Consider the following 23013-nt stretch of genomic DNA (forward strand, 5'->3'; position numbering starts at 1 on the left):
TCTGATTTAGAGATTTTTTTATTTATTTATTCTGGGACAGAGAAGTCCTCTGATTTTCCTATTTGACTGTACTTGAACAGGACATATGGACATTAAAACCGCAGCTCTGATTCATTTTTAACCAATAATTTAAAAAAAAAAGTAAAAATAAATGTTGAAACTATTTGAGTTGAATAAATTTCTCTTTCTAATGATTCTTAAAGGGTCTTAAAGCCAGGAGATCATATAATTTCTTTAAATCCCTTCTTAACATTATGTAATCTATTTTGGACTAATAATGAAATTGCTCTCTTATATTCATCTTCTCTGTTTTGATTATTTGTGACACCTCATCATGTTGTGGGGGTGAAATAACAAACACCATGATCTCTTTGTGATTCCTGTCAGACAGCTGCACAGGAGCAGTCAAATATGTTTTTATTTACAGATCACTTTATTGTATTAAATCACCGTGAAGACAAAAAGTCATTAACATTGTAATGTAATCTGTGCTGAAAGATTTTATAGAGTTTAAGAACAGACTTATAAAAGATGAATTAAGTCAAAGCACAGCAGATGAAAACATTACACTTTTATTAAACAATCATATAAAACATTATTAACAGCTTTATATATGTACAGCATATTAAAAATGATTAAAAAGTACCTTTTAGGACGAAAAAAAAAAAAAAAAAGGTCTCGCGATAGTGACAGTTGTTTAAAAGGTGCGCTCTTCTGGTCCAATGAGCGCAGAGCGCAGCGTCCCCCCGGCCGATCCAATCTGCTTGGGCTTTAATTGTTCTGCTGCGGACTGAGAGGAACCACATCCAGGATCTGGACCGGTCAGGTGGATCCCCTTCCTGCAACAAACCTGACATGGGACTCTTCTCTGCGAGCGCGTGGCCCCTTCGGCACCGAGTGCGCACTGCTGGCTGGGTCTCAGCCACTTTCTGCATCTGCAGGACCCCCACTTTGGTATGATGCTGTTTTTGTTTGGTAGCAAACTTCTCAAAGTGCTTCTTGTCAAATGCTTTGGTTCGTTATCACTTTGTGGCTCATGCAGCTTTTCTGCAGATGTGTCGTGGGAAAACGGTCAACTTCAGAGCACACATCAACCCCTGAAAACCTCAAAGAAACAAACAAACTGTCTGTGTGTGTGTTTATGCATCATTCCTCAGTTGTTTGGGCTCCCAAGAGAGGCAGAGGCTCCGTGCGTGTGCTTATGTAATTTATGACAACTTCCTCAGTTTCAAGATGTTCTTTCTGCAGCTCATCTTGTTCATGTCATCCAGTTCAGTTGAAGTTGAAACCTGGAATTAACTGTAATTAATTAGAATAAAGGTTTTTTTTGCATGTTATGTTGGATAATAGAAAATATTTAATTATAAAAAAACACACAAAGTTTATGAACAGTTTTCTTGTTGAGTTCTGGGGGGAAAATGTACATGAGTTCATTCTTATAAAAACTTCTCGCTTGCATTTGAAAGTAGGTTGTTAAAAGATTATAATGACTTTATAAAATCAGATTAAACAAGACACAGTCCAGAGTACAAAGAATTATTGAGATTTAAATAATCCTGCAAATCATGTTTGGAAGAAACTATAGGCAGCGTTGAATTTGTGACAAGTTCCCATGGCACTGTGAGGTGTTTCTACTAATTGTGTATTTAATTGTATTTTCATCTTTATTTTAAAAGAAACTGCTCACTCAGAGAAGATGTGGAGGATTTAACCGACGTGCGTTTCCACTGACGCGGTCATTCTGCTCAAACAAACCACCAAAAGGTACGAGAACAGTTCTCTCTGCTTCCTTACGCTGCTGCACGGGATAATGAGTGGAAATGAGTGCACTCAGTGACCCAGATCATTTTGGCCTGTCTGAGGCATGTCATTATTTTTCCTTTTTTGTTTACAAGTTTTGAAAAGTCCAACTGCAAAAAATGTAGAAAGCGGAAAAAAAAACATGGATATTATTAATAAAAAAAGCATTTTCATAACTCGGCATAATATTATTTCCACTGCGTTTTGATTAAAATTTAATGCTGTTTAGGTGAGAAAAATAAAGAGAAGGAGTCTGTCGGAAGGGACAAGCAAGAAGCAAACGATGATGGATACAAAAAAAGAGGAGAGAAAAAGGAGGATTCTCATTGGTGGACACGATTTCAGGTGTGAAACCATAAATCAGTAGCATCTTTTCAGGTCATTGATTAAACAACACTTCAACTAAAACATAGGACTAATTTAACATCATTTAGACAAGTAAAGCTCTTTTTACGTTTTAATGTTTGGTTTGTGAAGGTAGGATGACTAAAAGTTGATGTTTTTAGTCTAATTTTTTATAACACACAAATATTTGACTATACATTAGTCCCTCGCTACTTCATGTTTATCGCGGACTCGCTCTATCACGGTTTTTCAAAATAAGATTGGCCATGACACACAATTGGCTGACTGATGGATGAGCCGCACGATCTGCATGGAAGTTTTATTTAAAATAGGTTATTTTAAATTATTTAGCACTTGTGCAGCCCACACTGCAGGAGAACCTTCCTGCTGCAGCTGATCAGCTGTTCGCCATGCAGAGCGGAGAAGTGGGCGTGGCCAATATGCTTGCAGGTGGCAAAGAGCAGAGGAGGCAGGGAGCTGAAATCATGACATGCTCTTTTAGAGTGTTTTAAACATTTAGAATATTTCAAGAGTGTGGGAAGGGTTTAAAGTGCCTTAATATATATATATATATATTTATATATAAATACTAAAATAAACTACTACTTGCTACTTGTACTACTAGTCGTACTTGGCGTTTTTTTCACTTATCGCGAGTCTTCAGGGTACGGATCCCCCACGATAAACGAGGGACTACTTTGGTTCAGTTGCCAGCTGTCTTTGCTAAACTAAACAAGTCAACTGAAGGTGTGGAGGACGGTGCAACAGTCTTTTGCTTTAGTGTAAACGGTGTCTTTATGTCATGTTGAATAGAAGTGCAAACACGTGTGACAAAATACCAATCAGGCTACCATTCAGGCGTTCTGCTCTTTTTCCACTAAATTTCACGCATCAGAAATATTTTCCATTTGACAAAAAGGCCGTGCAGAACCTTGCAGTGGGTGCAGCCGGCATGGCCACCGCCTTCCTGTACTTTCACTTCCGAGGAGTTGGGGTCCAGATCTCCTGGAAGGATTTTGTGCACCGTTTCTTGAGCAGAGGCTTGGTGAGATTCCCTTCATATCTCGTCTCCGTGTTTGCAACAATTATAGAAATTAATTTTTGCTGTCTGCGCAGGTTGGTCACATCGAGGTCGTCAATAAACAGTATGTCAAAGTGTTCCCAGCCGATGGAGTGAACTCATCAGAAGTGGTTAGTAAGAAGAGACTTCCACAGAGGCTGATTTCCATCTGAGGAGACCCTTATTGTGTAGAATGAAGTGGTGTGTTTTGTTTTTGTGTTCCAGAACTATTTGTGGTTTAACATTGGCAGTGTGGACTCGTTTGAACACAACTTGGATTTGGTTCAGCAGGAAATGGGTCTGGACTCCACGCAGAAAATACCCGTCCTCTACACCAGTGAAAGTGATGAGTGAGAGACGGAACTAGGAACTTATATAAAAAATAAAAAAAAACTTGTGGATTTACCTACTAATATTGTTTTATTTTTTTTTCTTCCCACAGAACAATTTTTTTAAGGGTCTTCCCAACCTTACTCCTGGTGGGCTTTTTGTTTTTTGCGATGCGGCAGGGACCGATGGCCGAAGTGTTTGGGGGCAGTTTAAGAGGAAACCCTTTCAGGATGAGTGAATCCAAAATCAAGATTATTAAAAACAGCATCAGTGTTCGTTTTAAGGATGTGGCAGGGTGTGACGAGGCCAAGCAAGACATTCTGGAGTTTGTCAACCTCCTAAAGAACCCAAGTCAGTATCATGACTTGGGAGCCAAGACCCCAAAGGTCTGTTAATTTTTATTTTTAATACTAGATGCATGATTCTTGGGTAATTTTTCAGGTAATGTCTTTATGATGACCGGTCCTTTGTGGTGAAGAGAGAGCTGAGCTGTAAGGCAAAGCTCTCTGTTTACCGGTCGGTCTATGTTCCTACCCTCACCTATGATCACAAGCTCTGGGTAGTGACCGAAAGAATGAGATCGCAGGTACAAGTGGTTGAAATGAATTTCCTCCACGGTGTAGCTGGACTCTCCCTTAGAGATAGGGTGAGAAGTTCAGTTATCTGGGAAAGATTCGGAGTAGAACCGCTGCTTCTCCGCATCGCGAGGAGCCAGTTGAGGTCTTATTCTCCCTAGGGAGGTGCTTCGGGCATGTCTGACTGGGAGGAGACCCCGGGAAAAACCCAGGACACGCTGGAGAGACTGTCACTCGGTTGGCCTGGGAACACCTTGGGGTCCCCCCAGAAGAGCCGGAAGAGGTGGCTGTGAAAAGAGATGTCTGGGCCTCCCTGCTCAAGCTGCTGCCCCTGAGACCTGACTTTGGAACAAACGGAAGATGATGGATGGATGGATGGATGGATGGATGGATGGTCTTTATGATGGCAGCACAGTGGTGCAGTTGGTAGAGTTGCTGCCTCTCAGTGAGAAAGTTGCCAGATTGAACTCCAGTTTCCTCCCACAGACCAAAAAACATGCATGTTAAGCTGATTGGTAACTCTAATTTGGAGAGAGTGAATGTTTGTCTCATTTGTCTTTATGTGTCTCTGTGATGGACTAGAGACCTGTCCAGGGTGTCCTCCATCTCTTGTAAAGTGGCTGTTGGATATGGGCACCAGTGACCCCCGTCAGCCGAAAAGGAAGAAGCGGGTAAATATAATGGATGGATTGATGGATGTCTTTCTGTTTTCAGGGAGCTTTGTTATCAGGTCCACCTGGAACGGGGAAGACTTTGCTGGCCAAGGCCACAGCAGGAGAGGCCGACGTCCCCTTCATCACAGTCAGCGGCTCAGAGTTCCAGGAGGTTTTTGTTGGTGTGGGCCCTGCAAGGGTCAGTTCTAATCTCAACAACACCATTCATGGTTTGGCTGCACCGTCACACAGGAGTTGCTTGGATTTTTGTGTTCATGATCCAAGTTTCACTTTGCTTTCCTAGATAAGAGATGTGTTTGCCACAGCTCGCAAGATCGCCCCTTGCATCGTTTTCATCGATGAGATTGATGCAGTCGGCAGGAAAAGAGGCAAAGGGAATCTCGGCACCCAAAGTGAGCAGGAAAACACTCTGAACCAGTTACTTGTGGAAATGGATGGTAAGCAGTTATAACATCTTATTCAGGGCTTTTTAAAATTCTGGATATATTTCACAGAGCCAAAGTGTGCTTCTTGTCTCTGTGAATGCAGGATTTAATAGTAGCTCCAATGTCGTGGTGTTAGCTGGCACCAATCGAGCTGATGTCCTCGATCCTGCTCTGATGAGGCCAGGACGCTTTGATCGACATATATATTTGGGTAAATGTCTTGTTGTTTAATTCCCTTTTATTACAGGTACATCACATTACATGTTTTAATCAGTTTGCTTTATGCGACACAATTAGCTAAATTTTTATTTTATGTGGAGATTTTTTGTTCCAAACCTGTTTTTTTTTCTAATGCTGAATGCTGTACACCAGGTGCCATGCTACAAATGCAGTTCCCTGTCTCCGGTGTGCACGTTGTCACAAACATAACTTTGTTATTTTTTTTCTGCTTGAGATGAGGTGCTGAACTCAACCATGACTCCATCTTGTTATAAAAACCATTGCACATTGCATGCTTTGGTCTTTGATGGAAATGTTTGATCTTCTTGTTGCCTGCTGCTAAAATCTAATTTGCTTGATGCTTGCAGTGCATGGTGGGTAGGAGGACTGGTTTTCTCTCTGACAAAGACAATATGGTCACAATGAGAGAGCAGTTTTCTTATTTTATAAAAGAAATGATAAAAACAGAAAGCCAACAATTTGACTCCTGTATACAGTTGACAGCTGGATGATGATTGTTTTTTTTTTTTCTTCACTCAACATTTATTTATACAGGTTAGTCTCACTGAGTCACAAGGACTCATTTCAACAATTAACAGCCATAAAATGCATATAAAATGAAAAATAAAAGCAAAAATAAAAACAGCTACATTATGAAACGAGGTAAAATACTAAAAACAGGATGCTTTGATTTTTTCATTGAACTTAACAGTTGTTTAAAATCCCTTAGAGTTGTCAAAGTCAAGAGCTTCAGATCTTTTTGTAAGGTGTTCCAGCAGGAGCAGAGTAGGAGAAGGCCCTTTTGCCGAGTTCAGTTTGCACTGAGGGGACGCTGCAGGTAATGATGTCTTGAGCTGGCTGTGGCTGAGTGGTTAGAGAAGTTGTCCTCCAATGCAAGAGTTGGGGGTTCAATTACATCAGCAGTCACATGTTGAAGTGTCCCTTGGGCAAGACACTGAACCTCTCATTGCCTCCGATGTGTGTCCCATTGGTTTATGAATGTGATCTAAAGCACAGATTATTCTTTGGATAGATATAGTAGAGTGCTGTATGAATGGGTCAATGAGGGCACAGATTGTAGTGTAGAGAGCTTTGAGTATCTCGATAAGATAGAAAGGTGCTATATAAGTACAGTCCATTTCCCATTCCATTTCTTGAGAGCGCACGCTGTAGCTGCACTGATGATGTGACATGTAGGTGGAGATGTATGAAGACCAAGGAGTGATTTAAAGATGAAAATGTACCTGTGTGAGAGTCTGCGTGAAGTTAACGATGACCAGTTAACCAGTGAATACAAGGTGCAGTGATGGGTATGGTAGTTACAGCCATCCATCCATTATCTTTTACCCGTTTCTTCCATTTTGGGTCATGGGGGTCGCCGGTGCCCATGTCCAGCCATCACTGTGTGAGGGGCGGGGTACACCCTGGACAGGTCTCAAGTCCATCACAGGAACGGTAGTTACAGCCAGTTCTGAATATTAACGCACCATGATGGACAGCGTCCAACATTTGTAAGATGCTTGCAGGAGGATTCATGTAAATAATGTCACCATAGTTAATGGAGGGAAGGAAAGTAGCAGGCATTTCCTAGCATTCAGAGTTAAGCAAGATCTATTTCTGAAACAGAAACCCAATTTTAATTTCAGTATCTTTATCAAGTTTTTAACATGCAGCTTAAAAGAGAGATGTGCATCGACCAAGATTCCCAAGTATTTATAAGAATCCACAAACTCAACAGGAACATCAGTTATAGATAAGATAGAAGGAAGGACTGCTGGAACCGACTTTCTGTTTGAAAACACCATCCCTTTGGTTTTATCAGCATTTAGCACCAGTTTGAGATGGAACAAATTTGACTGGGTGATGTCGAATGCAGACTGTAAAAGCTGGAAAACCTTAGCAAATGATTTAGCTCGACAATAAACAACTGTGTCATCGGCATATAAATGTAAGGATGCATCAGGAATGTTCTGACGTACATTACTTATGTAGATTGTGAAGAGAGTGCGTCCTAAGACTGAGCCTTGTGGTACACCATTATTGGCAGTTAAATACAAGTTAGGATGGATTGAAGTTAGAAAGAATCGTTAGTATGATTTGTTGGTTTTAAAAGTTATTTCTATCATTTCAACTTTTTTTTTTATGGATTGTGATTAAAATGAAAAAATATTACATGCTGCTTATTAAAAACTGGCAGAGGTATGTGTTTGAGTCTTGAAAATGACTTCCCACACTCTCTGAAGGGGATCAACCATCAATTTAAAAATATATCTGCAAATTCCAGGCTGCCATTAAGCATTAGAGACTTTATAAATTAGCAAAAAAAAGTCTAAAAATGGTTATCACAACTTTTCCAATACTCAGCTCCTTTATTTTCAGTGTCATGTTTCTTTTGCTTGACAAATTCAAATGATTTTACAGCTGGTCTTTCCACAGTTGTGTTGGCTGTCATTATTTTTTGTTATTTTTTATAACGTGCTTTGATGTGCCGTGACATAAAAAGTCTAACACGCTCTTTTTGCTGTTTTCTGCAGGTCTGCCTGGTATAAAAGACAGAGCGTCCATCTTTAAAGTGCATCTGAGACCTTTGAAGCTGGACCCCAATTTAAATGTAGAAGCTTTATCCAGGAAATTAGCTGCACTCACTCCAGATCTTACTGGTAAGATCTCGAGTACTCTATTCTTACAACGCAGCTATAAAAACGATTGTTTTTATTATTACAGAAGCTGATAAAGGACAAGCCAATAAATGTATTTATGTCATTATCTTTAAATAATTATATATTTATCTTATCTCAAGATAGAGCTAGTGTTTTTAATTAAAAATGTTAAATATTTTAATTGACCCAGGAAAACTTATTTTTTTGTGATAACTAGAATCTCTTTGAAAGTCCAGATTCAACTAAAGATGTACTTCTTTGTCAGACATCAGGAGAAGTCATGACGGCAACTAGTTGAATCTGAAACTGTCACACCAGAACAGCCCCAACCCATGAATATTTTACCGTAACAGAACATCTACAACTTTAAAGACAGGGATGCAAAATGATAAACTCAAGTTACACAAAAACATTCATTTTGGCACTGTAATCATCTTGTTAGTTTCAGAACACAAAGATTGAAACTATAGTTATCGTAAGAGAACTGCTCAGAAAATATTAACAGCAGGTGCAGCTCTTCTAGGTGTCCAGAGCTATTTCAGGTAAATTAAAATGAATTCCTCAGCTTACATATTTTACAGCAGTTACTTATTTTTTTTTAGCTGTATTAACAGATAGCTGCTACTTTATGAATTTTCTTGTGTGCTTCAGGAGCTGAAATAGCTAATGTTTGTAATGAAGCGGCACTGAGAGCTGCACGTCACCTCAACAGGTGTGTCGACACTGAGCACTTTGAGCAGGCAGTGGAGCGGGTCATCGGTGGTGAGTTTACAAACAGCACTGGTTACCTTCAAACTAACTTCATGTCAGTGACATTTGCTCTTTTACCTTGACAGCTAGATGGTAATCTTTGCCATAAACACAGTAATAGGTGCCTGCCATGCAAATGCATGGCAGGCACCTATTATTCTACACCTCGGAAGTGTGTCTACATTTCTATCTCTGTTAATGCGGCCCGAACCACTATTCCTACAAAAGTTATATCAAAACGACCGGCTTGGCCCCGTGATGTGTGCTATTAATTTTATTGGCATTTTGAGTTACCATGGCGACATAATTTGCGAACAAAGACGCAATATTTCACCATCTCCAGGAACTAGTTGGTGACTGCCCACTTATGATTCTACACCTGAAAAGTGTATCTTTTTCAACTTTAATGTGGCCCGAAGCGCAACGTGGCCCCCGACAAAAGTTATATCAAAACCACCGGCCCAGCTCCGGGAAGTGTACAAGTACTTTTTTTGGCATTCACAGTTACCATGGCGACATATTTTGCTAACAAAGTTGCCAAATTTTACATAGTAAATGAATAAGAGAAAACTCTTCACAGAAACTGAGTAACGTATGGAGCCATTTTGGCTCAACATGCAAGGAAGGCAGTGCATTATGCACTGCATGGAAGGTACCTATAATCACCTATATTATTATTATTAATTAGTAATAATAATAATTAAAATAAATTATTGATGTTAATAATTATCTAGTTTAATATTAATACTTATTCATATTAATAATTAATGTTTGATATTAATATTAATTATTAATATAATATTAACATAATTATTACTTTGTATTAATTATAATAAGTTAATATTAATTAATAATATTAATAATTAGTAATGCCATAAATATTAATATTTATTATTAATAATAATTTAATAATAAATAGGCAGTCTCCATCAAAGTTTCTCCAGGAACTTTCTAGTTTGCTTAGTTTGTTCTTGCTTTTCAAATAGATCAACCAAGCTGATTTTAGAATCTTATTTAACACCAGCGTGTCAACATCAGTTTCATTTTAACTGCATTAACAAAACAATGTTATGCAATCTTTTTAAAAGGAGCTGTAGTACTTCACGCATCGGTTCTAGTACGCTTGGATCTATGCCGCAGTATAATTCTGCAGGATGTCCTCTTTGCCTTCAGGTGTGGAGAAGAAGGCTCAGATGCTGCAGCTACTAGAAAAGACCACCGTGGCGTACCATGAGGCCGGTCACGCTGTTGTCGGCTGGTTTCTCGAGCATGCAGACCCACTGATGAAGGTTATAAATCCACTTCCTTTCTGCTTCATCTTGGGCAAACTATTTTCATTCTTTCTTTTTTTTTTTTTTACCTTCTTCAATTAACTACCCCTCGATAATTACATTAATGCACTTCAGTGATTGAATTATAACTTTCTCCACCAGGTGTCCATTGTTGCTCGAGGAAAAGGTTTGGGTTATGCTCAGTACTTACCAAAGGAACAGTACCTGATGACCCAGGAGCAGCTGTTTGACAGAATGTGTATGACGCTCGGCGGTCGAGTGGCTGAGCAGGTTTTCTTTCAACAGATCACCACCCGAGCACAAGATGATCTCAGGAAGGTCACACAGTCAGCGTACGCACAAGTAAGCATCACGCCTCCTTTGTTGTATTCAGACTCGATTTCAAACCTCATGACCATCATGATATACTATACAGTACTATATATATATATATGCATTCAATAAGAATCTGTAATGTTTATGAAAACACGCACACACAAAAATTACAACAACCCAAAAAAACCACCCAATTTTTCCCCCCCACTTTAGGTAGTCCAGTTTGGAATGAATGAGTTGGTGGGTCAGGTTTCTTTTGACCTCCCCCAGGAGGAACACATGGTCACAGAGAAGCCCTACAGTGAGTCTGCAGCGCAGCTCATAGACCAGGAAGTTCGTTCGCTCGTCGACACCGCCTTCCAACGGACACTTCGGCTTGTCGTTGACAAGAAAGAAATGGTAGAAAAGGTGATTTTTACTCTTTGCAAAGGTCTTTATAGAAAAAACCCCCACGTATGACAGAAGAGAACAAACTTGTTTTGGTTTTTTTGAATGAGGAAATGTTAACACTTTTAAGATAAGTCACAATAATCAATGCTGTTACTTTGACTCCACAACCTTTGTTTGTTGTGTGCGTTTGTTTTTCTTGTTTTGGCTATAGTAGTCCCTCGTTTATTGTGGGTGTTAGGAGAGATGAAAAAAGTCCCTGTGGGCATGCAGTGCCAGATCTACGGTGGCACGTCCCTGCTTGGAAGTCCTCATGGACCAGCTACCAGCTCTTGAGATTCACCGATGGGTTTGGAGGTCTGATTCTGGTCCGGTTCTGGTCCGGTTCGGTGGGTTCCGTGCAGCTTCTCTGCATCCACTGGGTGCCGAAGTCACTGTAAAGGACCAAACTTTTTCAAGTCAGATCAAAACTTTCCCTCTAGTATTTCAGCATAAGAAAACAGGGCTTCTGGGTGGGGCCTTGTTGCCTTCTGGGAAATGTAGTTGTTATGAGTGGGGATACAATGTAGGCTTATTGAGAGAAAACTGCAAAATGGCGGCACCTGTCTGAAGTATTTTATTTTTCGTTAACTTTTTACTGTACAGTATCCAGTACTGTCCCAATCATGTGAGTACTATTAAAGTTGACAATCATGTGTTCTGTACAATTTTTGTTTAAAAAAATGTTAATGTGCGTTGACAAACCGCGATATAACGACTCCGCGAAAGTCGAACCGCGAAGTAGTGAGGGACTTCTGTATTCCCTTCTTCAGGGGAACTAATTCGCATGAAGACTTGGCAAATTTTATTTTTTTTTACGTCGGATGCCCTTCCTGACGCAACCACAGACCACCGAGCTACCACAGTCCTCTGTGTGGAGCAGAGAGCTGCCATCTAGGGTGCCCAGGGGAGCAGATGGTGGGGTTAAGGGACTTGCTCAAGGGCCCAGGGTGGGGCAAATGAAGGTGGAGGTACTTCACCTTTCACATCCACATTTTGATGTTGTCAGTCCAAGGGGTCGAACCGGCACAGGCTCCCCCTCTCTAACCTCTGCATCAATTCACTCTCACATTACATCAGCTGAAACCTTGTTTTGATGTTCTTCAATCATGGCAGGTGGCGAAACGTCTCCTGGAGGTAGAGACTCTTGGCAGAGCCGACATGTTGGAGCTTCTGGGACCGCGACCCTTTCAGGAGAAGTTCTCATACGAGCAGTTTGTTGAAGATTTGGGATATTTTGAAATCAAAAACCGAAGTGCTGAAGAGGCTGAAGTAAAGAAATCCACTCTTTCCCTGTAGGCAGTCCTGCAGGAAACATCTTCTGACTCCCGTCATTCTTGTCAAGTGGAACAATAACTTTTTTAGTTTTTAATATAGTTTGAAACTCTGACAACACTTTCTAGAAGCTTTGTTTATCTTTTTTACTCTGAAAGGACATTATGTCTCAGTTCCAACCTGTACATTGTAACTTCTTTTAACTTGACTCCTATTTATAAGAAAACATAAAAGTGAGAACTTTGTTTTAAGATTTGCTCATCGCACATAAAAAGTTATTATATCACATTTACTTTATGTTATTTAAAAATGTATGTCATTAAAGCTTAACTTTCTGACACTACCTCACCATCAGGATTATATTCACTCACAGCCATGAAAAGTGTTATAAAATACACAGTTGCCATGTTTGTGCTTGCGTCTGTTAGCAAAATATCTTGTGAAACACTGGATGGATGTTAACGAAACTCTCAGAAAGTAGTAAATGGATGGACATCTACAAATTATTAACTTTTAGAGTTATCCTTATTCAAGATGGCTGCTACAAGCCATCAGTGGTAACCAACACAAAAATAGCTATAACCCAGTCAATTTAGAAATTAATGAGCTAAACTTTGGACTGGTAGTAGCTGAGAGTCATTCCCAACACATAATTCAAGCACTACTTTATCACAAAAAAATCTTTGTTGAAAACTTTAATATGCTGTTTTGCTGTTTCCAAGTTTTGTGTTGATAACTTTTTTTATTCATTTAAAGGTTCATAAAATAGGTCAGAAAATGAAAATAAATCATTTGAGCTTGTGTTTTTACTTTCTGCTGTCAGTCATTAATATGACAACATATATTTAAATATGTCCCTGATTTATGGCTGAATCATTCCTTGTTAGCCAGGTGAAAAAACAAGTTACTGTTTTCAACCGTTTTGTTTCATTTATTAAATAATTATTCTTAAAGAGATGCAGTCTCACACTGCCTTTAAGTCTTAATCATTCCTATGTTTTTGTACGCAATGAGACTTAAAATGATACTTTGCAGAATGAGTGTTTTTTAATTTTCCAGCTGACAGAAACATTTTTTTGATCTAGGCGACGTTTCCATTTCAGCTGCAGTTTATTGAGATTTGAAAACTGACAGAACTGTGGCCTGCACCAACATATTAAACAACTTTTACTCTCTGCTCACGTCTCATTAGTCTTAGTTATAGCTCTGCTGTTTCATTTCTGAAAATGACAAAATATTGATTTAAAACAAATTTATTTCAATGTTTTTTGTGTGTGATGTTCTTAGATGTCAGTTTTGTGGGAAACGTTGAGGTTTGTTACACTTTGAAGGTCATTTTAATCACGTGGGAGTTCATTTAGTCTTAAAAACAATAATTTTTTATCACAATAATGTAACATAGACGTATTTAAAGAGATAAAGCTGTTTAGTGGCAAGCCTAAAAGACTTTAAAACGAGATGTTCTTTGTTACACAGTCCATGTTTTAAGTTTCTATTGAGGATGCCAAATCGCCTGTGCATTGTCTGTGCATCCTCACTGATTATTACAGTCCCTCGTTTATCACAGGGGATCCATACCCTGAAACCCTGTGATAAGTAAAAAACTGCAAAGTAGGGATATAGTAGTTCAAGTTTAAATACAGTAAACTTTATATTAAGGCTTTATAAACCCTTCCCACACTCTTGCAATGTTCCAACTCTTAAACTTGTCATTTTAACAACTTTTTTTTTCTTCTTTCGGCTGCTCGCTTCTTTAGGGGTCACCACAGCGAACTAAGTCACACAAATTGTCATTTTAACAACATATGTTGCTAAATTTTACTTACGGCTCTGCAGAACAACAAAAGCTCTGGTTCTGGTCCAACTCTGTTCTATTCTGACTTGGTTTGTTTCTGCAGACCTATCCTGCAGCAATGAAGCCCGCAAATCAGTCCTCTAAACTCTTAAACCTACTAATTTTAACCACATACACTACTTATATGTACAGGAGCTACTAAATTTTACTTATAAGGGCTCTGCAGAACAGGAGTGGCTCGGTTTCGTCCAACCCGATGGATGAAAAAAGTCCCGGTGCAGCATGACTGAAGCCCACCGCTGCTGCTCCAGGAGCAAGGTTGCCCAGGATTTAATCCACCACCTCTGGCCCGGTCCGGACTAACACTGCATGACCAGAACCTGAATTAACTCTGCAGCTATCTTTCGCCTGCAGCGCCCAGGATCCAGGTCACACTGAGTCCAGGTCAACTTCAGCCCATGAGCAGTGAAGATTCAGCTTCAGAATTATTTGGTTCTTTCCTCCTGCCAGTTCTGTGAGCTTATTATCATTACTTCTGACTTTGGTTGCAAAAGTTTCCCTCCGTATGCAGCAAGCAGCAGTTGGAAGCAGTGTTGACTTCTGGGAAGTGAACTGATGGCTTCTGGGTAACGTAGTTCTTTAGACTGGCAAAAACAGTGAAGGCTTAACAATCATGTTTACGTGACTGTTAAGTTTCAGGGAAGGGTCCATTATCACTCCCAGATTAGAAACTCTTTGTTTTTCTGACGGGCAGAGCGGAGAGGTCGATACAGTGGTTTGTGATAGTGTCGTTGGGAGGGAACAACATGACTTCAGACTTCTTTTCATTGAAACTTAAGACATTTAAAGCCATCCAGTCCCTGATGTCAGCTAGGCAGTTGAGCAAAGGTTGAATAGAGCATGTGCCATTGTGTCTTAGTGGGAAGTACATTTGACAGTCATCGGCGTAGAAGTGGAAGGGCATGTTGTGTTTCTGGAAAATAGCGCCAAGCGGCAGCAGGTATAAAGAGAATAGGAAGGGACCCAGGATAGACCCCTGCAGAACCCCCCATTTAAGCTCTGCCGCTGCAGAACTAAACTCCTTGATGGAGACACAAACAGATCTGTCAGTGAGGTAAGATCTGAACCAATTGAGGACTGACCCTGTGATGCCCACCCACTTGGTACACTCTGGTCTTGGTCTTGACTTGGTTTTGGATTAGGTGGTCTTAACTAATAGACATTATCTTCACTGTTACAGTTTATTATCACACAACTATTTTTGTAAGTTTTACATAAAGATAAACAACAGAAGTGTCCTCACTGATATGGTGTACTATCACACAGCTTTTTCAGCACCAGCTGAATCCAAAAAGCAGGAACCAATTATCAAAAATCCAATTAAATATGCGTCCTTAAAATCCACAAATGGCAGCAGAGATAAACGCATCATCAAGTTTTCCAGTCGATGAGATATCCAGCTGCGTACGTGCCAACAGGGTAAATCGGCTCACCCAAAGCCTGTCTTCTCTTCGAAGAAATGTTGTAAATTGAGATGAGGGACCAACTGGTCAACTGGTCAAAACAAGTCCATAATTATGGTTCGGAAGAAATGCAAGAGAGTCTCACAGCAATTTCACAGACAGACAGAGCAGCAAAGCGGAGAGGGAGGGGGAGAAGCATCCGATCTCGTGGGGAGCGAGTGGTGAAGTGATATATAATATATATTATATATATATTATATATATTATATACATAATAAGTCTCTCCCTCCGACGACACGGACAGACTGAGCGTGGCTGACCGAAATCAGACTGCCTTTTCCGGACTGAACAAAAATAACAGACCGCTGAAGCCCCGGAGCTCGAATGTCCATCATAAAACTAACTTTACCGCGGTTTATTGCGGTGCTATGGCCCTGCAGACATTGCACGTTGCTGTCTTGTTTTGTGGTGTTTCTAGTGTAAAATACTTCCACACAGCAGACATGTTTAGTTGAAAAGTTGGTTAGCTGTTAGCCACAGTGCTGTTCACTCAGTCCTCACGTGCTGGCTGCAAACTATCAAATGGATTTCCTGAATGTGAGGCGGGTCTTGTTACTCTGGGTTCATGAGACACACCTCCGTTCAGGAAATCCATTCCATAGTTTGAAGCCAACGTGCATCATGGATAAGAAATATCGGCAGGTTGGATCGGAAAATCTGATGCGTAAATTATGCTGGTATTGGAGCCCGATACTGGATCGGATCGGCCCCATTCCTAATATATATATATATATATATATATATATATATATATATATATATATATATATATATATGTATACACTAAAATAAACTGCTACTTACTGTTTGTACTACCGGTACTATTCCTGCTTTGTGGTTTTTCACTTATCGCAGGGCTTCATGGTACAGATTCCCCACGATAAACAAGGCATTACTGTACATGTAAACTTTGTGAACTATATAACGTTAAAAATAAGCAACGTGCCGTCTTCTGTTATGGTGTGTAGCTGCATCTAGGCATAACAAAGATCCCTACGTAAAGTAGTTTTCCACATCAAAATCTTGTCCAGAGAAACACTCGCCTCTAATTCTACAATTGTTCACCATACAAACCCCTCTACGACAGGGCATATGTGACCCCTGTCACTCATCTAACTTGTCACTAACGTCGAGCTTCCAAGATATTTAAAATGATCCCCTTGGTCATCTGTTGCCCGTTGATGTAAGAGTCGGGCCTTTCTCCCACATTCAAAGTTTCTCTTTTGTTGTTGAGCCAAAGCCCCATATTCTGTGACAGACGGTCACATGCATGCAGAAGAACTTGGAAGTGGAGTATGATGTCATCAAAGTAGTTTGATCTGCCAAATATCTTAAGAACCACTGGATCTGAACTCTTTATCTCTCAGAAAGTAATCACTGAATGTACATGTACAAGTGATTGACTTTAGAGTCATCTCCTGGCCACCACAGCTAGGCACACTAGCGAAGGCTAAATACATTTGTCATATTTAGATTTGTCATATTTACAGATAAGTCCTATGAGTCTTGGCTCCGATAACTCCTTTATCTGAATTAGGGATGCACCAATCCACTTTTTTTACTTCCGATCTGATCCCAATACCTAAATCTGAGTACCGGCCGATACCGATCCAGTTCCGATATCATCATTGATTTTATATGAGGCTGTAATAATCTCCTCTCAAGTACATTTTGTACAAATATATGCATGCATGTCCAAAAAGGCAACTTGAGGTAAGTTTTATTAATGTTGGATAAGTTTTAAAGTTAGAATTAAATTCTGCTAACACAAAACATGTTTATTTTTATTCTTAGTTTTAAAGTGGATATTAAAGTGATTAATTTAAGTGATTGTTTAAAGTTATTTTATATTTTATAAGGAGCAGATATAAGAATTTTTTTCTTCTTTCTGCACACTTTTCATTCAATGTTTTCTTATTGATGTTTTTTTTTTTTAAATTTTGTTTCATATAAATGAATGAATAAATTAATTAAATTAAATAAAATGTTAAATGGCTTCAAACATCTGCTAAGTTCATGGCATAAACCAACAGAAATGTTCCTGTTTTTAGTATTTTACATCACTTTATAATGTAGCCGTTTATGTTTTTAATATATATAATTTTCAAATCATATGTTTTTTATGATTGTCTACTGTTGTACTGATAAACATCTCCTGGAGGGTAAACTATATCTTGACTGCAAGTATCAATCAAGCTGTGAAATCCTTCGTTTTCTACAACTGATAGTGGTTGGTTATTAATTATGATGAAGTTTAGCAACTTCTCAGTAAACATTCGAGCTCCGTGGTTTCAGCGATGTCTTCTTCTTGTTCAATCCGAAGCAGGCAGCCTGATTTGGGGCAGCCGCGCTCAGTCTGTCCCTCCTCAGAGACGGGTAGACTGAGCGGGGCAGATTGGACGCGGCTGGCCGGGGTCGAGTCGCCTCTTTTGGTTTGACCAAAGAGTACTGCCCCGCTGAAGCCACGGAGCTCGAATGTCCATTGTAAAACTAACTTTAACGTGGTTTAAAGTGGCGTTGTGGCTCTGCAGACATTGCACGATGCTGTCTTGTTTTGTGGTGTTTCTAGTGTAAAATACTTCCACACAGCAACGTGCATCATGGATCGGAAATATCGGCAGGTTGGATCGGAAAAATCCGATACGTAAATTATGCTGGTATCGGAGGCCGATACAAATACTGGATCGGATCGGCCCCATCCCTTATCTGAATGTATGCTTTCTGACTTAAATACCAGCATCACACAGTTCCAACCATATAGATCTCCAATGTGAATGTCATGTTGTAAAGCGACATAGCCTTACCAATAGTTGTGCAATACAGTGTTTCCCTGGCAAAGTGAAAGCAAACTCTTGGTCCATAAAGCCGCTGCATAATGAGACAAACAGTCCTTGTAACCCTCAGAGAGTCCTTAGAACAGTTGAGTCTGAAAACACTAATGACCGAGTCCAACACAGATGGGCCTCGTCACCTTCATGTAGCACCAGTCGCTATCAGTGATTGTTGATGCTGTTTTTCAGAGGCCAGACACCTGCTGAATCTGACTTCCAAATCTTGGAAATCGCCCGTAAACTGGAAATGTACGGTGTCCGCTTCCACCCAGCAGCCGATCGCGAGGGCACCAAAATCAACCTGGCTGTGGCTCACATGGGGCTTCAGGTTTTCAGGTAATCACTGCTTCAATATCAGCTCTGAATAACACACGGCTATTTAACAATGTTGCTAACAGCCATAAGTATTTTTTATCATTTCTCCCACAGGGAATCACAAAAATAAACACCTTTAACTGGTCCAAGATTCGCAAACTGAGCTTCAAGAGGAAACGATTCCTGATCAAAGTCCACACAGAGGTTCATGTAAATTTTCATCCAAACTTCTAGTTTTCTCCTCATATTTGACTGAAGTATTGTAGTACTCGAGACCGGTCTTGGTCTTGAGACTGGTCTTAAGACCACTTTTTGATGGTCTTGTCTCGGACTCGACTGCATTTGGTCTAGGTTTTAAATCGATCTTGGACATTGAGGACTCGGGATTTTATTTCAAGACCAGTCAAGACCGCATCTGTGGAAGCATCATTAAATTGCCAGAATATTGTCCAGTTTATTTGTCAACATCCTTGTTTTTATTGGATGCAAAACGTACTGATTCAAATCCAAGAGATAACGTGACTCATTGCTAAATTCATGTTTTTGTTACTGCTGTCACGCCCACCCCCTTTCACTCGCATGCGGTTCTATACCAACAGAACAATACAGACAACAGAAAGCAACATGGCAACCAGGGATGAAAGTAAGCCGGTACGGTCCGGTACTAAAATATTCTGTGACGGTACGCAGTACCTGGAAGAGAGGGGAGCGTCTGTCTGTTGTAAAATCGTCATTTAGAACCAGTCACGGCTGCAGGTTAGAATAGATTTGCTAACAATAAGCAGTCTAAAACACGACTTAATCAGTTAATAAATTGCTTTTTTTCCTCATTTCAAATTATTGCTGAACTGTTCGTGCTATGCTGGAGTCTCAGTTCTCCACCGCGGTGAAGTTAGTTGTTGGACGTTGGACATTCGAGCTCCATGTCTTCAGCGGTGTGTTCTTCTCGTTCAGTCAGAAGCAGGCAGTCTGATTTCAGTCAGCTGCGTTCAGTCTGCCCCTCCTCTGAGACATAATGGTTCACTTAGGAACCGTCAACAAATTACCGAGCCAAACACTCTTCAGAAACAAAAATTAATACCTTTTACATCATTTTGACCCACTGATACAGAACTAATGTTAAACTACTCTAACAGACCTGACACACAAGACACCATCATTTATTTCTCATTTTAAAGCTTTTTCTAATTAGTTATTGAGTGAAAACCCTGAGTTTTGAACAAATAAATTATGCAAGATTAGAAAATGCTTTAAAATGAGAACTAAATGAGGGTGCCTCATCTGTCAGGTCTAGTAGAGTAGTTTAGCATAATAATAATAATAATAATAATAATAATAATAATAATAATAATTATTATTATTATTATTATTATTATTACTATTATTTAACTGCCAATAATGATAATTTAACTGTCACTAATAATAATTATTATAATAATATAATAATAATTATTATTATTATAATTTAACTATCACTGATAATAATAATAATAATTTAACTACCACTAATACTAATAATTATAAATTAACTGTCACTAATAATATTAATAATAATTTAACTGCCACTCGTAATAATAATAATAATAATAATTTAAGTGTTACTTTTTCAGAATACTTCCACGCAGAAAGTCCGTTTAACTTTTAAACAATTCATAAAACATTCAGCCATAGACGCATGCTGTTTTTAAAAAAAAAATACATCTGTGATCTTTTTAATTGTTTTAGGCTCATTTTAGCTTCTTTATGCTAATTTGAGCTTTTAGGTTCATTTTTTTAATCTTTTTTTCATTTTTTGAGGTTTTTTAATTCATTCAGCTTCAAGAAGTTCATTTTTTTCTGCTAATTTAACCTTTAATGTGATCATTTTGACATTTTTCTGTGTTTAGTTCAGCAAACATGCTTTAAGACTCTATCTGCTCATTTTAGTATTTTAATAGTAAACAACTACAACAACAACTACCTATGTGTTGCCATCATTGTTTCTATACAATGATGAAATTAGTTCTCTGCATTTAACCCATCCCAGCTGGGATACACCCAGGTGGAGCAGTGGGCAGCTATTGAGCGCCCGGGGAGCAATTAGGGATTGTGTGTCTTGCTCAGAGACACCACGACATGTGGAGATGGAGGGGAGTTGAACCACGACTTTCTGGTCCCATGTCGGCTGCCCTGCCTCTACAACATCTCGGCCCCATAAAACAGACTGCGTCGGCCGGGAATCGAACCCGGGTCAACTGCTTAGAAGGCAGCTATGATAACCACTACACCACCAACGCAAAGATTAGATGTCTTGCTCAAGGACGCAACATATGAGCATGGCAGGGAAATCAACCTGCAACTTGTCATTTGGATTCTGTGTTTTGATAGAAAATGCTAATTTTCTGGTCTAGACTGTCAGACAGCCAGGCCATGGTCAATAAAAATAAAAACCAAGACAAGCTGGCGTTTATTCAGTGTTTTTAATAAGTTTCTCTTTCTCAATTCAAATTATTTTATTTAACTGAGAAAGAGATCAGGACGTGGAGATACTCAATCGCTCTTAGTCTGACCCCTTCTCTGGACTCATATTTGTCTTGGGGGACACTAACCAGGACAAAAACCCAAGACCACGTAGCCCAAAGGAACATGGGGTGCTCAAACTCCCCCACCACGATAAGGTGGCGATTGTGCGGAGGAGGTGTGTTTTTTTTTTTTTTTTTTTTTTAATAGTTTTTTTTATTTTATTTTTTTTAATTTATTTATTTTTTTTAATAGTTTTTATTTTTTATTTTTTTTATTTATTTATTTTTTTTTAATAGTTTTTTTTTTTTTTTTTTTTTTATTAAAATTTTTTTTTAAAGTGGTGAACCGGAGTCCCCGGAAAAAAGCCACTTCTGTTGGGGGGGGGGAACTGAAAACACCTGATGGAACTAGAATCTGAACCAGATGTCAGTGTGAGCTGTCAAACAGTTTAGTGTTTATCTTTGGAATGATGCGAAACACTACAACGATAAACGTGGTTCAAAAGGTCTGTTTTCGATGGTCCTTGTTTTCTCACCCCTGAGTCAGTCGTCCTCGGGCCTATGAGCTGAACAGCTAAAAAGCCGAATGAACCAGTTCTTTTTCTTGTTTTTCGGCTTTTTCTTTTCCAGCGCATTCATTTTTGCCTCGAGATGCAGAAGTTGGGCGTCCATGTTTCCAAGTTGGTCGTTCAGAACAATGGACTCTAGATCAGACTTGCATTTTGGTGTGTTTTGCAAATCTGCTTCCACAGCCTCAGCAGAAGACTCTCTGATCAGAAGACCCTGTTCAGTGTTGAGTTCCAGTTGGTCCACGTGGTGAACCTCTGGAACCTCACTGACAGAGTCTTCTACTGGGTCGTCTTCTGGACATGTCTGAGACACGTCTTCTGGGCATGTTTGAGACATAGTGTCCTGTTTGGGAGGGACGCTGTCTCTGTGCTGCAGTTCTTTCGTTGCAGCTTCAAGCTCTTGTTTTAATTGATCAATCATACATTTTGATTGATCCAGTTTGACTCTTTGATCAAACTCTTTGTGTTCTAGATCTTTCAGGTCACAATTAGCTTGTTCCAGTTCTGACTTGACCTGAAGACTTGATTGTACGATGTCCTTGAGTTCACAGACCTCTTTCATACAATCAACCTTTTCCGCATGGACTCTGTGAAGCTCAGATTTTAGCTGGTTTATGGATGCCATCGCTTCACTAAGCTTCATTTCAAAGTTGTTTAGCTGTGATTCAGCTTCAGTGCTAGCCTGATGCTCTTTAGCTTTATGTGCAGCCAAGTCTTCATTCAGGCTAACAATTTGCTTTTTCACAGCCTCCAAACTGAATTCGGAGTTACCTTCTCTCTCTCGAGATGCAGTCAGCTCCTTCTCAGTTTTCTCCAACTTCTCTTGAAGTTCAGCATTTTTCGCTTCCAGCTGAACGATGTGTTCGTCCGCAGTCCGTTTCAAAATGCGAACTTCTTCGAGTTCCTCATGCAGTTCGAAGGCAAGTTCCTGGTATTCAAAGGATTTCTTGCCAGGAGCTCGTTGGTGTCTTAACTTTTCAATCTCGTCCTGAGCTTTATAGAGGTCAGACTTCAGAGCCATGTTTTCATGAAACAGAGCCACTTTGTCAACATAAGGAATTTTCACAGGAAAATTTTCCTGTGTGTTGGCATATGCTCCGGGGTATCCACGGTAATCCCTTTGTCGCTGACGTCTTTGGTTGTTCGAACCATTCTCAACTGACCAATCTTGGTTCTTGTGACCTCGACGTTTGGGTCTAACAGACTGGTCTCCAGTCTGGACGCGCTCTCGGGCCACTTCAGCTTGCTCTGCGCTTGGCTGAGGGCTGCTCTGCTCTGCTCTGGGCTGAGGGCTGCTCTGCTCTGCACTGGGCTGAGGGCTGCTCTGCTCTGC

At 39.7% G+C, this 23013-nt stretch overlaps 1 protein-coding gene and 1 non-coding gene across 2 annotated transcripts; one reads left to right on the plus strand and one right to left on the minus strand.

Annotated features, from left to right (window-relative positions):
- The first annotated feature begins 855 nt into the window (after positions 1-855).
- Positions 856-18635, plus strand: LOC119425821 (AFG3-like protein 1). Its single transcript, XM_037693373.1, has 17 exons — positions 856-954; positions 1677-1764; positions 2030-2145; positions 3041-3190; positions 3262-3336; positions 3431-3555; positions 3648-3921; positions 4825-4962; positions 5068-5221; positions 5313-5420; positions 7963-8088; positions 8740-8850; positions 10012-10127; positions 10272-10472; positions 10659-10853; positions 11988-12166; positions 18485-18635. Exons 1-17 carry the CDS (start codon positions 856-858, stop codon positions 18633-18635), a joined length of 2406 nt encoding a protein of 801 aa, XP_037549301.1.
- A 2179-nt stretch (positions 18636-20814) lies between these two features.
- trnar-ucu lies at positions 20815-20886 on the minus strand. The gene has a single exon. It is a non-coding gene; the product is annotated as a tRNA-Arg (tRNA).
- Between the last annotated feature and the right edge of the window lie 2127 nt (positions 20887-23013).

This window comes from Nematolebias whitei, chromosome 2 (genome assembly GCF_014905685.2).
Source record: "Nematolebias whitei isolate Nwh7 chromosome 2, NemWhi1, whole genome shotgun sequence".
NCBI lineage: Eukaryota > Metazoa > Chordata > Actinopteri > Cyprinodontiformes > Rivulidae > Nematolebias > Nematolebias whitei.

Coding starts and splice junctions, on each gene's coding strand:
- LOC119425821 (XM_037693373.1), top strand. CDS start 856: ATGGGACTCTTCTCTGCGAGCGCGTGGCCCCTTCGGCACCGAGTGCGC. Junction 3,337..3,430: donor GAGTGAACTCATCAGAAGTG/GTTAGTAAGAAG, acceptor TTTGTGTTCCAG/AACTATTTGTGGTTTAACAT. Junction 5,222..5,312: donor GTTACTTGTGGAAATGGATG/GTAAGCAGTTAT, acceptor CTGTGAATGCAG/GATTTAATAGTAGCTCCAAT.